The sequence below is a fragment of the Salvelinus fontinalis genome, chromosome 16 (assembly GCF_029448725.1).
Source record: "Salvelinus fontinalis isolate EN_2023a chromosome 16, ASM2944872v1, whole genome shotgun sequence".
Taxonomy (NCBI): domain Eukaryota; kingdom Metazoa; phylum Chordata; class Actinopteri; order Salmoniformes; family Salmonidae; genus Salvelinus; species Salvelinus fontinalis.
This window is the reverse complement of record NC_074680.1, coordinates 6907783-6922793: the sequence shown is the minus strand read 5'-3', so window position 1 is coordinate 6922793 and position 15011 is coordinate 6907783. Positions and strand designations below refer to the sequence as shown.

The 15011-nt window shown below is 43.7% G+C and overlaps 1 protein-coding gene across 2 annotated transcripts in view; it reads right to left on the bottom strand.

Annotated features, from left to right (window-relative positions):
- LOC129812580 (TMF-regulated nuclear protein 1-like) overlaps positions 1 to 9086 on the bottom strand; it is a 36870-nt gene extending 27784 nt beyond the window's left edge. The window contains exon 1 of one of the 2 annotated variants that reach the window (XR_008753030.1): positions 7067 to 9086. Coding sequence is in view for 1 of the 2 variants with exons in the window: in XM_055864251.1 (XP_055720226.1) it covers positions 8016 to 8570 (555 nt within the window). In the remaining variant the exon portion in view is untranslated. Of the gene's footprint in view, positions 1 to 1224 lie in introns of those variants that run through there. The other variant, XM_055864251.1, reaches the window with a different exon arrangement.
- Positions 9087 to 15011: the final 5925 nt, after the last annotated feature.

The window sequence follows — 15011 nt, the reverse complement described above, 5'->3', positions numbered from 1 at the left end:
GAAGGCTTAAGATGCGTGTATTGAAAACCCTATTGAATGAAAACTCCACGAGAATCTGTTGGCCAGCAAGTGGGAGGGTTTTCAGCAGTTGAATGAAATGTATTTAGAGCCTGCAAGGTAGCCAAGCCTGCAGAGCACTTTACATGACTGAATACGTTAATTCTGAATTCCAAATACTGAGAAGTGTGTAGGAAATCTGGTGTAGGAAAGGCATAAATTCCTAAATTGGGATCGGCCTGTAATTAATGTGGCAATTGAACAAGTTGAGACTAATCTGCTTACTGTAACCCTAGATTGTAAACCAAAAGTCAAAACCTATTGATGCAACAGTAGCTAAGATGGGGAGAGGTCTTTCCATGATAACGTGCTGCTCTGCTTTCTTGACATCACAATCAACCAAACAAGTCCTACAGGCCCTAGTTGTATCACACCTGGTTTATTGCCCAGTTATATAGTTAAGTGCTACAAAGGAGGACATGAGTATATTACAGTTACCTCAGAACAGAGCAGCACGGCTGGCCCTTAAATGTACACAGAAGTCTAATATCAATAACATACATGTCAATCTCTACTGGCTCAAAGTAGAAGAGAGACTGACTGCATCAATACTTGTCTTTTTTGAGAAGGTGTTGATGTGTTGAAAGCACAGAACTGTCTGTTCAAAGAGAACACGCAGCTCAGACACCCATACATACCCCACAAGACGTGCCACCAGGGGTCTCTTCACAGTCCGCAAGTCCAGAACAGACTCTGGGAAACAGAAAACTATATACATGACTACATGGAACTCTTCCTCATCAATAACTCAAGCGAGCAGTAAAATCAGATTTAAAACATCAATAAAATCCCTCACGGCACAACGGGAACTGTGAAGAGACACGCTTAAGCACACGCAGTCTACACGCAGTCTACACACACACATTGTAATATTGTAAATGTTTTTGTATTTTTTTTTTATATATTAGAGTAATAATGTCATGTATGATTTATTGCAGGGGTATTCAACTCTTACCCTACGAGGTCTGGAGCCTGCTGGTTTTCTGTTCTACCTGATACCACCCACGTGGTGGGGGCAGTGGAACTGGCTTCGAGGTCCAGAGTTGAGGGACGCATTGTTTTATTTACGACGTAGGCTGTTGTGATGCAATTGTTTTATTCCTCTTTGAAACCCAGAAAGAGTCTTGGCACTAGCCAATGGGAATCCTAATAAATACTAAATCACTATAATTCTACACCATTTATTAGTGTCTGACTGTCATTGGTGGGCAATGAGGGCCCAACACAGTGATGACATTTAATGTCAAAGTTTATTGTACAGTACATCACAGGCTCTCTGTACATTCAGACCAGTTAGCGAAGGTATGGATCACTCATTCAGCTCATAACCAATACAAACATTCTTCAGCATGAACAGTACAGGCAAAGTGATGCGTACCAAAGAACTAAAAGCCTTCACTTTAGGACAGATTAAGAACCAGGACACCAGATATCAGACATTCCAAGGAGGAGACAATCTATTGAATACACAAGTGAAAGATCTTACATCCAATTGGTCAATGTGGTCACTCAACTCCCATAATATCAGTCACGTTCATCACCGTGACACCTACTCAAGTTCAATATGGCGTACATCTTATATCACGTCACGTTTGCTTATTACACCTCACATTCTGCTGATGGTCCTAGCGGTGTTCTGGCATATGGTGGTGTCTCATGTTATCAATTACCCTTCCTCTCTGCTAGTTGCAGTGTCTCATTACATCAAGAGCCGTTACAATTACGCTGAGCAGGCTTCACTGCTCTGCTGCGCCGATGTGACTTGCATGACCACCCACTCTCTTTCCCAGTCGTGACAGGACAACTGCGTCACTTCTCCAGAGAGAATGAGAGAGAGAAATGCGCCCTGGCGTTCGACACATTCCCAACATAATGTAAAAGCTGACTTAAACTTGATCATTTATATAACCGTTACTGTGGCTATTCCCAGCAGAAGAGGACATATGGAATGTGTGCATGGGTAAGCAATAAGCATTCTCACACTGTCTCCAGGAAAAAGTACCATATTCTACCACATTTCAGACTCGGCCTCAATTGATATTTTTTCTCTTCAAACCAGCTGTATGCAAGTCCCATTCTCTCCGTCAGAACAGAGTACATACAAAACATCCTGAACAATGTCAAAATGTTAGCTCTGCGCTAGGGAATTCATGTCAAATTCGATGTAAATACAAGCAATTTTTCACATGAGCAAAATTCATGGATCCCGTTACGTAATGCAAACCCCTTATACAAAGCAACGAGCACGTTGCATTATTTCAAATCAACGCAAGGAGAGAACACATTTGATCAGTAGAGCTTCAAATATACCTAAACTTATTTTCAAGGTCAACATGGTCATTTAATAGTAAAGGATATCGTTCTATATAATTGTAATTAAACAGATTAAACCCTGTTAGGAAAAAAAAAAACATTTTGAAAAAATAAAAATACATTTCGCTTATTTTAACAGAACAAAACACTTTAACATCACAAATTAATTATTAAACACAGTAGAGAAGTACATTCATATAAAGAATTCTACATTGTTGGAAGCTTGTTTTGGACCTGTGGTTGATTTCAGTACTCTGTCCATAAAAGCCTGATATTGTATAATTATCTTAAACAAGTTAGGACAATTTTGGTTGGCTTAGAAGGTCCAGGGTTGGAACTCAGGCCGTGCCATTAATCCACTGAGCTAAAGCTTAGACATTTGCTCGGAAGCTTGCACAAGTCTTCAGGTCTCCAAGTCTTTTGTCATTAAGTTGTTTGTCCCTGCAACTCACTTGTGAAGCAAGACGAGGTTGCAACAAGAGACGAGGGAAGAACATTTTGATAATCCTGAAGGAAGATTGTTTTGAAAAAGTTTAGTGAGAAGATACTCAGACAGAGAAGGTTATTTTCAACCACAGGCATAAACAGGTGAAGGGAACAATATCTAGTGAGAAAAGTATTTTAACATTACATTCATTCTGCAAGTGGGCCCAGAGCTCTTTGGGAAACGTTGTTTTTCATAGCAAAAAAAAGGTGCTATGCCAAAAAGAGGGCATTGGGTTTAAAGTGATCCAAGCTGAAGACTGATCTGCTTGAGGTTGTCAACGATAGAACAATGGTCATGAATTCATCATCACACTATTATATACACACATACATTGCATAAGGCATTTATGAAGAACCATTTTTAGGGTTCCAGTATATTCAGTATAATGTAATAGCCTAATATGTACATAAAACACAATATATGCAACCTACTATAATAGGTATTTTGCTCGTCTCTGTTTGGTATGATAGATACATAAGCAGGCAGGCAGTAACTGACCCTAATATATCAAGATGTAAGCCTATGCTATGGACTATGATTCACGAACTAAGCAAATATGTCCTATGCGTAGGTCGACCATAAAAAGTAGAGAATGCATATAGACTGCTCCATCGGTTCATTGTCTGTTGTAATTCAACACCCTAGCTTAAAAAAAAGCTAAATAGCCCTTGTAATCAACAGACTAATAAATATTCGTAAATAAAGCGATAAATACTTTCCAATCACCATCACCTGTGCACTTTGCCTCAACCTGGACTCAGGGGTAGACGTAACATAGCAAATGTAAATCCAGAAATTAATACGTACCATACGAAATGTAACATATCATACTAATTGGAATGTCCCGGATGTCCATCATCCATTTTGTATGATGTTACGAATTATAATTTTTGTGGTATGTTATGAATTGCAATTCATACAATATTATTAGGAATTTGCTAAACTCATATTTTACGAATTCCAATTTGTTGTGGCTAATGTTAGCTAGGTGGCTAACGTTAGCTATTTTAGGGGTTAGGCTTATGGTTAGGATTTAGGTTAAAGAGTTGGGGTTAGGGTTAGGGAAAGGGTTAGCTAACATGCTACGTAGTTGCAAAGTAGCTAAAAAGTAGTAAGTAGTTGCAAAGTTGCTAATCAGCTAAAATGCTAAAGTTGCCCGTGATGAGATTCAACCACACAATCTTTGGGTTGCTAGACGTTCGTGTTATACGCCCACCCATTCAGTCACATATATCACCAACGCTGTGAGGAGGACAGAAAGGACCAATAGGCTAAGCAAGTATCCTATGGGCGTCACATGTCACTTCAACCTATATAACCTGAAAGTGAGGTATTGTGTCCTGTAAACTACAATGGCGAGGTTTGATCATATTTCGTGCACTAGGTCGACTCATCTGAAGACATGATAGAAAATGTACCTATGCAAGATGTCCCTAATACTCAATTTATGTTCTTTTAGGTTACATTATGAATGGAAGAACGGTCGTACAATATAAGAATTGAGAGACATATAGTTTCATACGTCTTACCCAGTTGTGCATTAGAATACGAACTGGATGACGTAACTTATTACACATCTTTTTCTGAGACCAGATTGCTTTTTGGGTCACCATAATAAGTAAGGAGAATTACTGGGAGAACTAACGTTGGTGGATCATTTATGTAAAAGGTTAGGGGAACTAAAACGACAAAAGGCTAGGTGAATTGACATACCAGGTTAGGTGAATTGGGTTAAGTTTAGATTGAGCTAAAATGCTACAGTTGTCACCGACCAGACTCGAACACGCAACCTTTGGATTCTTAGACGGTCGCAGATTACGCCTAGCCATCCTCCCTGACCAACCTCCTTCCTTTGTTTCTGAATAAAGTAACTAAACCAATATTAAGTGCAATACACTATATATACAAAAGTATGTGGACACCCCTTGAAGTTAGTGGATTTGGCTATTTCAGAGACACCCGTTGCTGACAGGTGTATACATTCGAGCACACAACCATGCAATCACCATAGACAAACATTGGCAGTAGAATGGCCCGTACTTAAGCTTGTCGCCTTTCCAACAAGTCAGTTCATCAAATTTCTGCCCCGCTAGAGCTGCCCCAGTCAACTGTGCTGTTATTGTGAGGCCATATGCTCACAGAACGGGACCACTGTTGCGTGTAAAAATTGGCTGTCACTCACTACCGAGTTCAAAACTGTCTCTGGAAGCAAGTCAGCACAATAACTGTTCGTCAGGAGCTTCATGAAATGAGTTTCCATGGCCGAGCAGCCCGCACACAAGCCTAAGATCACCATGCGCAATGCCAAGCATCGGCTGGAGTGGTGTAAAGCTCGACGCCATTGGACTCTGGAGCAGTGGAAACGCCTTCTCTGGATTGAGGAATCACGCTTTACCATCTGGCAGTCTGACAGACACATCTGGGTTTGACGGAATCAAGGAGAATGCTACCTGCCCTAATGCATAGTGCCAACTGTAAAGTTTGGTGGAGGGGGAATAAAGGCCTGGGGCTGTTTTTCTTGGTTCGGACTAGGCCCCTTAGTCCCAGTGAAGGGAAATCTTAATACTACAGCATACAAAGAATAGATGATTCTGTGCTTCCAACTTTGTGGCAACAGGTTGTGGAAGCATGACAATGCCTGTTTCAGCATGACAATGCCCCCGTGCACAAAGCGAGGCCCATACAGAAATGGTTTGTCGAGAGCGGTGTGGAAGAACTTGACTGGCCTGCACAGAACCCTGACTTCAACCCCCTTGAGCGCCTTTGGGATGAATTGGAACGCCGACTGCGAGCCTGGCCTAATCGCCCAACATCAGTGGCCAACCTCACTAATGCTCTTGTGGCTGAATGGAAGCAAGTCCCCCCAGCAATGTTCAACATCTAGAGGAAAGCCTTCCCAGAAGAGTGGAGGCTGTTGTAGCAGCAAACGTAGGACCAACTCCATATTAATGCCCATGATTTTGGAATAAGATGTTTGACGAGCAGGTGTCCACATACTTTTGGTCATGTAGTGTACGTCTTGGAGGTGCTCAGAAATACATAAAGTATGTTTCGTCTGGCACTGAGACCAGGCTGCTCAAGCAATCCCAAGCTATTCTAACATTAAACAGCAACCTGGAAGCAGCAGAAATCCTAATACCACCAAAACAAGACATTGATTTAAAACGTCAACAATTTATGCTCCAACAAGAGCAAGAGTTTGTTGCCAAATGTCTTAACAATTTAAACTAGCCTATCGAATTGTACCAGAAACACTTCCCTTCTTGCCTACTAAGAACCTTGATGGAGCTTTTGATCAGAATGATAATGGGAAACAATTACCGCGCTGTGAAGAAGCCAATTACCTGGAAGTGTTTTCTCTGCCCACCTATGACAGGTTAGTTCTTATGAAATATGGTTAGCTAAAAAGGGTCCTCACCATTTCCTGTTTCCAGCCAACATGTCATACATCAAATGACTGAGCATTGAAACAGTATCAGCTACAACTTTACCTTACCCCAACATCAGTACTCCTTGAATTTGATGTAATATTTGCTCTGTAGCATCAGTTTCAACAATCCATGGAGAGCAGAAGCTGTCCTAGATACTGCACTCATCTGCACACACACACACTTCCAATTTATGTAGCACAGACATTGTCTGTCTGCCATAACCTACGATTGCCATAAATAGATCCCCCTAGTGAATTGGCTGTGCTTTCGACGCACACACACTGCCGCTAAAGCAAAGGGGTGGGGAAATGGTTACCTAAGACGAATGGAACGAGGAGAGGAAGGAGAAGAAATAGGACAAATAATCATGCGAGTGTGTTCTGTTCTAGGCCTATCTCTGTAGAACCAGGTCACCTACATGGAACACAGATAAAGTGCCGTGCACGAGAAACATCTAACACTTTCAAAAAGATTACTACATGTACCTTCAAAGACACTGTCACACAAACCCATCCTTGAACCATCCTCAGTTTTTTCCCTATGAAAAGGGGCATTAATTGCAATGGGTACCAATGCGATTACGTCAATAACGTTAAATTGCTATATTTGCTAATTTGTCTCCTCTCTGGCTGCCTCTTTGAACCCTCCATCTTTCACAGAACTGACTCGGCCATCCGTTTGCCATGACAGCAACACAGAGAGCTAGAAACGTTAGACGTCAGCACAAACATCCACCCCCTGGCTCAGCTAGTCTGTAACCTTGGTGTATATATCCTACCTTTGCTTGTCTCTCTGGCCATGGCATGGCTATTGCAACCCTAAAACATTCCGTCAACCTCGAAAGCATTGAGAGCCCAGCTCTACCGTTATCAAAATAACATAGTTTTGCATCAGCGCCATTGTCCATCGCTCAGGTCCGACTGAAATAAATGCAGCAGAAAAGCAAGTTGTTCTTGAATCCTCAGTCTCCGAGGACATAATGTTTGTTGAATACATTCTGGAAGGATTAAAGGAGAGAGAGAGAGCTAGAAGAGGCCACAGGTGGAAGCATCTGAGAAGGAACTACTTTCTCTCTCGCCCCGAGAGAGCCGACGATTACTCCACTGGGGACTTGGCTTTCACAGCTCAAAAGATTACTGGGCTGAGAGATATAGGGAGTTTGCTGGGGAATGCCAAGGCACGTTTCCCTTCTTGAGCATGACCCTCTACCACCCACGCTTTCTGACTCCCCTTTCTCTGTCGATCCTCAACTGCCCTTCGCTCCCCTTTTCTCAATTCAGTAGGTTGGAAAGGGAGATTGTTCAACGCTCTCCCCCATCCCATAAGCCCCGCTTTGTTATATAACCCTCTTCTCTCTCTGCATATCATGAGGCACAGAGAAAATGAATCGTTTCCATGTTACCTCACAGTCCAATGCCTGCTCCCTCTCGTAGCCTCTTCCGAGACTTGCACCTTGAATCTTTTCCCTTTTCCCAACACATAAAGCACAGAAAATAAGAATCTACCAACCACATCAAGCAATGACATCTTTGCATTTGTACAATAACCTTTTGGGTTCACAGATGTACCATATGAGTCCAATGGCTGCCAAACTAACTCAGATGTTTAGTAGGCGGTTTTTAGTCCATAGAGGGCCCGCCTCCAGGAACAAACAAGAGCTCAAGCGGGGATTGTACATCAATAAGGGGTAATGGTCTGAAGAGGTGGTGGTCTGTAGTTGATGGGGGTCATTTGAGTTTGACGGGCCAGGGCAGGCACGTGCGGAGTCCTAGCATGGATGAGAAAACGATCGTGGGCCGGTGCTTCTTGAAGCGCAGGCCCTTCTTGAACCGCTGGCTGTTCTCAGCCGTGTACATCTCCCCCTGCTGGGCAGCGCAGGCGATGCGGGTAACCACCTCGCCATGCTCCACTGCCTCCTGCTCCGAGCGCACGAAGACCTCCCGGAGCTCCTCCAGGCGCCGCTCCATCTCCTGGATGACACGCTGGCGCTCCTCCATCTCCAGCAGGCGCCGGCGGGCTGCCTCAAACTCCATGCTGGAGCTGGGGGTCACCATCTTGGAGGAGGGGGCCGTGGTGGCTGTCGAGGGGGGCTCCGAGCCATACAAGGCCATCGTCACCCGCCGGAAGTCGCCCATGGAGATGGAGCGTCGTGTGGCGGGCGATGGAAGAGGGAGGGCCAGCGTGCCGAGGGGGGAAGGGGACATGGCTGAGAAAGGGAGGGAAGGGACGGCGAGAGGGGGTGCTGAGGCCTCAGGGTGAAGGTGGGAGTCCATGTCGTCCATGGTAGGCGCTTGTCTAAGGTTTTTCTTCACGGCTGGGTGCGTGCGTCAGTCTGTGCTGCTGTTGTTGATTCTAGTATTCTGTGGGAGCACAGTGAGTGGCGTGCTGCCTCAGAGCATCTTCATTCATTAATAAGAGATCGGAGCTCAGTAAAGCGTTTCATGGGGAGGAGTCCACTCGCCCCTCATTGGTTGCTTGCTTCATGCTGAATGCCGATTGGCTGCTTGCCCCTCTGCTGGCTCTGCCCCCTCGATGTCCTTTGTGTTGCTATCTCCGGTGCTCTTAGCCTACTTCAACAGGAAAAGGAAGAGAGGGATAACACATTCAGCGATTCTATCCTAGCTCCTCTCCTGTCTGTGGTTGGCTTAGTGTGTATGTTGTATGAGTCGGTCTCTCCTCTCCACCCTCCCTCCTTCCCTCAATCCATCCTCCTCTATCCCGCTCGGCTCGTTGCCCATAGCAACACAGTCTCAGCATCAGATGGCAAGTGGAGGAGGGTGGGGTGTCGTTCACATTTGAGTTTCTCTCTCCCTCACCTTCCCAAACTGATTTATCGCTCTTTCCCACTATTCCTCCTCCCCCGTCCTATCATTCACCGCCTGTCGCTGAAATTCTTTTTTTTTGTTGAACTAGCTCTTCCAAGATGACAAACTTCACTCAGTGCGTCTCAGACCCTTATCCAATGGTCATTTGTCCCCCCCCCTCCCCTCCACACACACACCTGAAATGATCAGACACCCCTGTACCATTTGGTCTATTCCCCTGCTAGCTAGCTGATCGAGCCAGCTGCTCTAACCCAAGGTTGAACTATTTTCTCTCTCTGTCATTTATATATGTTTGGACACACCTACTCATTCCAGTGTTTTTCTTTATTTTTATATTTTCTAGATTGTATAATAATAATAGTGAAGACATCAAAACTATGAAATAACACATATGGAATCATGTAGTAACCTAAAAAGTGTTATACAAATATATTTTTTATTTGAGATTCTTCTAAGTAGCCAACCCTTTGCCTTGACCACTTTGCACACTCTTGGCATTCTCCCAACCAGCTTCATGAGGTAGTCACCTGGAATGCATCTCAATTAACAGGTGTGCCTTGTTAAAAGTTAATTTGTGGAATTTCTTTCCTTCTTAATGCGTTTGAGCTAATCAGTTGTGTTGTGACAAGGTAGGGGTGGTATACAGAACACAGCTCTATTTGGTAAGAAACTTGCTTAGGCCAAGAAACACAAGCAATAGACATTAGACCAGTGGAAATCTGTCCTTTGGTCTGATGAGTCCAAATTTGAGATTTTGGTTCCAACCGCCATGTCTTTGTGAGACGCAGAGTAGGTGAATGGATGATCTCCGCATGCGTATTTCCTAATGTGAAGCATGGAGGAGGTGGTGTGATGGTGTGGGGGTGCTTTGCTGGTGACACTGATTTATTTAGAATTCAAGGCACGCTTAACCACCACAGCATTCTGCAGCAATACGCCATCCCATCTGTTTTGCGCTTAGTGGGACTATCATTTGTTTTTCAACAGGACAATGACCCAACACACCTCCAGACTGTGTAAGGGCTATTTGACCAAGAAGAAGAGTGATGTATCAGATTACCTGGCTTCCACAAACTTTTGACTGGTACTATACGTATATATGAGACAGTGCAAGAGATTGGTGGGGTTTTCCAGTGTGCATGCTGCAGGGTTGGGGTCAATTCCAATTTTCCTTACCCCAACCCTGGCGTGCTATAGCTAGTTTAGTGTTTGGGATGCTGCCACTGTTTGGTCGCACAACATAGTTCCAAGAAGGGTTCCTCATATAACCCACTGACAGGTTGCCAAGAGTTCAAAAGCACGCATACGCAGACACACTGCTACTAACAACTGTGTCCATCCGTGACTTGTAAGCCAGGGATACGTAATGCAAACCCTGTCCTGTTATGAAAGACTGGCGCACGCTCTCACACACATGCAAAACAAGGCTCTTGATATGATAATTCAGGATGCATTACAGAATTACAGGGTTTCTCTCCCATCTCAGATATCATCTCTCCCCCTCCCTCCCTTCGCTCCACTAAAACACAGAAAGCCTGTCCTCAATCCCTTATGAAACTACCCATCCCTCCATCATTCCCTCCCTGTGCGTACACAGACCCTCTGTCCCAGATTAGTTTAATCTCCTCTGCCTATGTTGTGTTTGTGCTAGGGGGAGGGAGTGATTTGTCAGTTGCTGGATAAAGGGAATTGACCCTTGCACAGAATTTTGGGCAACCAATCGCAGTGTTTCAATGGATAGCAACTGTCGTCGAGTCCAACATCTCGGACAAAAGCTCACGTTTGAAACACATGAAAGCCATTATGAAAACAGAGTTTATCCCCATTTTTTAAATGGCTCAATAATTTAACAGTGCACCAAGAGAACTTGCTACTGCGATTCCTGAAATGCAGAGTCTTGGATTATTTTTCAAATCCCAAATTATAATTTGAGAGAACACTAGTTAGCTCTTAAAGTGGTTAGTAACTTTGGCTGCATGGTGACAGCGCAATCAGAGCCATCCAGTGGCTACAACCTTCATTTCACCAGGTTCACATAAAGCAATCGTAATGACAGTCCACCACAACATACCCGAGAGTCTCCTGATTAGTAAGGGGTAGTGTGTGTTTAATTTCATAGAGTATTAAAAACACAGTTTGAGATCATTGTGAGGACATTTCACCAGTGGTTAGAATGGGGGAATTGGGCTTCCCGTGAAAATGTTGTCCAAGCTTGCAACAGTACCCAAGGGGGGCGGGGCTTAGCGAAGGGTCAATTACATCATCATGAGGTCAGACTGGGGATTGGGGGGGAGAGAGCCACGGGTAAGGTAGGGACAGGGGACTCATTTGCAGGGTGCAACCAAAAATAAGTCTTGTCAACGTCTTCTGCTCATAAGGCATAGCATAGTTTCAGAGAGAATATGGTCTACTTTTACTTTAGCGGGCTGGGCTGCAGAGGAGCTGTAAACTGAGATACCCGCTGAAAGAGAATAGTCAATCTTCAGTTTTTTTGTGCTCGTGCGCGCAGTACCACAGCTCTAACAAAATCTTTCCAGAGGCACAATCAGAATTGAGCTCACATCAGCCATAATGAGAACTACCCTTACAAAAAAAAGATTGCAGTTTTAAACGTGCAGTAACTGCAGTCGATTGTGGTATTTTGGACGCAGTATTTGCAGCATACTGCAGTTATACTGCCTTCTAACTACAGTTATACTACAGTGAACTGCAGTTATACTGCACTCTGACTGCAATCTTTTTTCGTAAGGGTAAAAACCAACTTCATAAAACACCCATTACATCAGGTTGTTCAGTCGATGTTCACACTATTATCAAATATCCCAGTGAACACAACATGTTGAAAATACATATTTTCAACCAAAAAGACAGTCTTGCGCTCATAGGTTCAACTCCACTGTTTTGGAGTGAGAGGTGTTAACACGCTCTGCCTCTTTTTAAATCAGAGCATCTCCAAGGTCTGCCGCCCACGCAGAGACAGAGGAAGACTCAGAGGCAGCCTTCACTCTGCGTTTTTACGACTATCAGACACATTGACGCTCCTGCTTCTATCTAGTGCTGCCTCTAAATCAAACAGACTTGTGTCCAGTAGGCACAAACGAAAGAAAATGTTAAGAAATGGAGTGAAACAGGGAAGTACTATCTATACTGGCCCAATAAGAAATGCTTGTTTCTATTTCTGTTTAAAACGTGTCGCTACGGTTTGCCCTAATGAACAGACCTGCCCGCCATTACAACCGCAGATGAAATGAGGCAATGCAGCATTTTCCAGGGTTTGTCCCAAATGGCACCATATTCCCTATATAGTGCACTACTTTTGACTAGATGCTTTCAGATGGAGGAGACCAGGGTAATGTAATAAGCGCCAGATGGAAAGATACGTGTACAGTGCTGTAATTAATACCGGGAACCTAGAAAAGTCTGTGTTAGTATGGGTTCGGTTGGACAGGGTTCATTTACTGCAGTGTGAATTGCCTGTACACGGACGTCAAGGTAAGAGCACAGAGCCCCCTGGTATGTGAGTGAGAGAGAGAAAGACGAACAGAGGAAGAGAGAGTGTTTGTTTATTTGCTTATTTACTGGTTTTGCAGAAGCAGTAGCCACACAAAAACACAAACAAGTAACAAAACACTGATAGACTAATGGACAAGGACAATCACACACACACTTAAAATACACTGCTCAAAAAAATAAAGGGAACACTTAAACAACACAATGTAACTCCAAGTCAATCACACTTCTGTGAAATCAAACTGTCCACTTAGGAAGCAACACTGATTGACAATAAATTTCACATGCTGTTGTGCAAATGGAATAGACAAAAGGTGGAAATTATAGGCAATTAGCAAGACACCCCCAAAAAAGGAGTGATTCTGCAGGTGGTGACCACAGACCACTTCTCAGTTCCTATGCTTCCTGGCTGATGTTTTGGTCACTTTTGAATGCTGGCGGTGCTCTCACTCTAGTGGTAGCATGAGACGGAGTCTACAACCCACACAAGTGGCTCAGGTAGTGCAGTTCATCCAGGATGGCACATCAATGCGAGCTGTGGCAAAAAGGTTTGCTGTGTCTGTCAGTGTAGTGTCCAAAGCATGGAGGCGCTACCAAGAGACAGGCCAGTACATCAGGAGACGTGGAGGAGGCCGTAGGAGGGCAACAACCCAGCAGCAGGACCGCTACCTCCGCCTTTGTGCAAGGAGGTGCACTGCCAGAGCCCTGCAAAATGACCTCCAGCAGGCCACAAATGTGCATGTGAATGCATGTGAAATTTATTGTCCATCAGTGTTGCTTCCTAAGTGGACAGTTTGATTTCACAGAAGTGTGATTGACTTGGAGTTACATTGTGTTGTTTAAGTGTTCCCTTTATTTTTTTGAGCAGTGTACAATGATATACAAACAATACAACAAAAATTGTGTGCGTGTCCCCTCACAGTCCCCACCATTCCATGAGTTGTATAATCATTTTCTTAAAAAAGGTCATTTTTCTGTTTGAGGATTTGGAAGGGAGTTCCATACGATCATGGCTCTGTATAAAATTCTGCATTGCCGTGAATTTGAGAGAGTTGGAGACAGAGGCCTCTGGTGGCATGTCTTATGGAGTATATATGGGTGTCTGAGCTGAATGTTATTTGATTATGCAGATAATCTGGAATTTATCATCACAGTAATATTTATCATAACTCGAAGAGAAGCAGTTAATGTCTCGTCAACTCTCAACCAGGAAAGACTGGCATGCATGTTTGTTAGTTACGTTCATTTAAGGGCAAGGTGTGCTGCTCTGTTTTAAGCCAGCTGCAGCTTTGCTAGGTCTTTCTTTGACGCATTTGACCACATTACCGGACAGTAATCAAGATGGGACAAGAACAGAGCCTGAACTAGTACAGTTGATTTGTCAAAAATCAGACATTCCCCCTCCCCGTCTTCACAACTTTGCCAATGTGACTTGACCATCCATTCCTCAATGGTCACATCCTTCATGTCCAACTCCAGCTGAGGTTTAAGTCTTAGAGAATGTTTAGAACCAAATACAATGCTTTTCTTTTTAGATGTATTTAAGATGAGTTTATTATTAAATCACCCATTCTGATACTAACTCCTTATTAAAAATGTCAGTGAGCTCACTTGCTTCGGGTGCTGACATGTAGAGTTTGGAATCATCCGCATACATAGACATTCTAGCTTTGTGTAAGACCAGACGCAAATCATTTGTAAAAATTGAGAAGAGTAATGGCCCAAGGCAACTGCCCTGAGGGACACCGCACTGTAGATAGCGCCTTCGGAAATTATTCAGACCCCTTCACTTTTTCCACATTTTGTTAGTTTACACAGCCTTATTCTAAAATTGATTAAAATGTTGTTTTTCCTCAATCTACACACGATACCTCATTTATTTTTTTTGCAAATTTATAAAATATTATATTTACATAAGTATTCAGACCCTTTACTCCGTACTTTGTTGAAGCAACTTTGTCAACAATTACAGCCTCGATTCTTCTTAGGTATGACGCTACAAGCTTGGCACACCTGTATTTGGAGATTTTCTCCCTTTCTTCTCTGCAGATCCTCTCAAGCTCTGTCACGTTGCTGCACAGCTATTTTCAGGTCTCTCCAGACGTTCGATCGGGTTCAAGTCCGTGCTCTGGCTGGGCCACTCAAGGACATTCAGAGACTTGTCCCGAAGCCACTTCTGCGTTGTCTTAGCTGTGTGCTTAAGGTTGTTGTCCTGTTGGAAGATGAACCTTCGCCCCAGTCTGAGGTCCTCAATGCTCTGGAGATGGTTTTCATCAAGGATCTCTGTACTTTGCATCGATCCTGACTAGTCTCCCAGTCCCTGCCCCTGAAAAACACCCCCACAGTATGATGTTGCCACCACCATGCTTCACCGTAAGGATGGTGCCA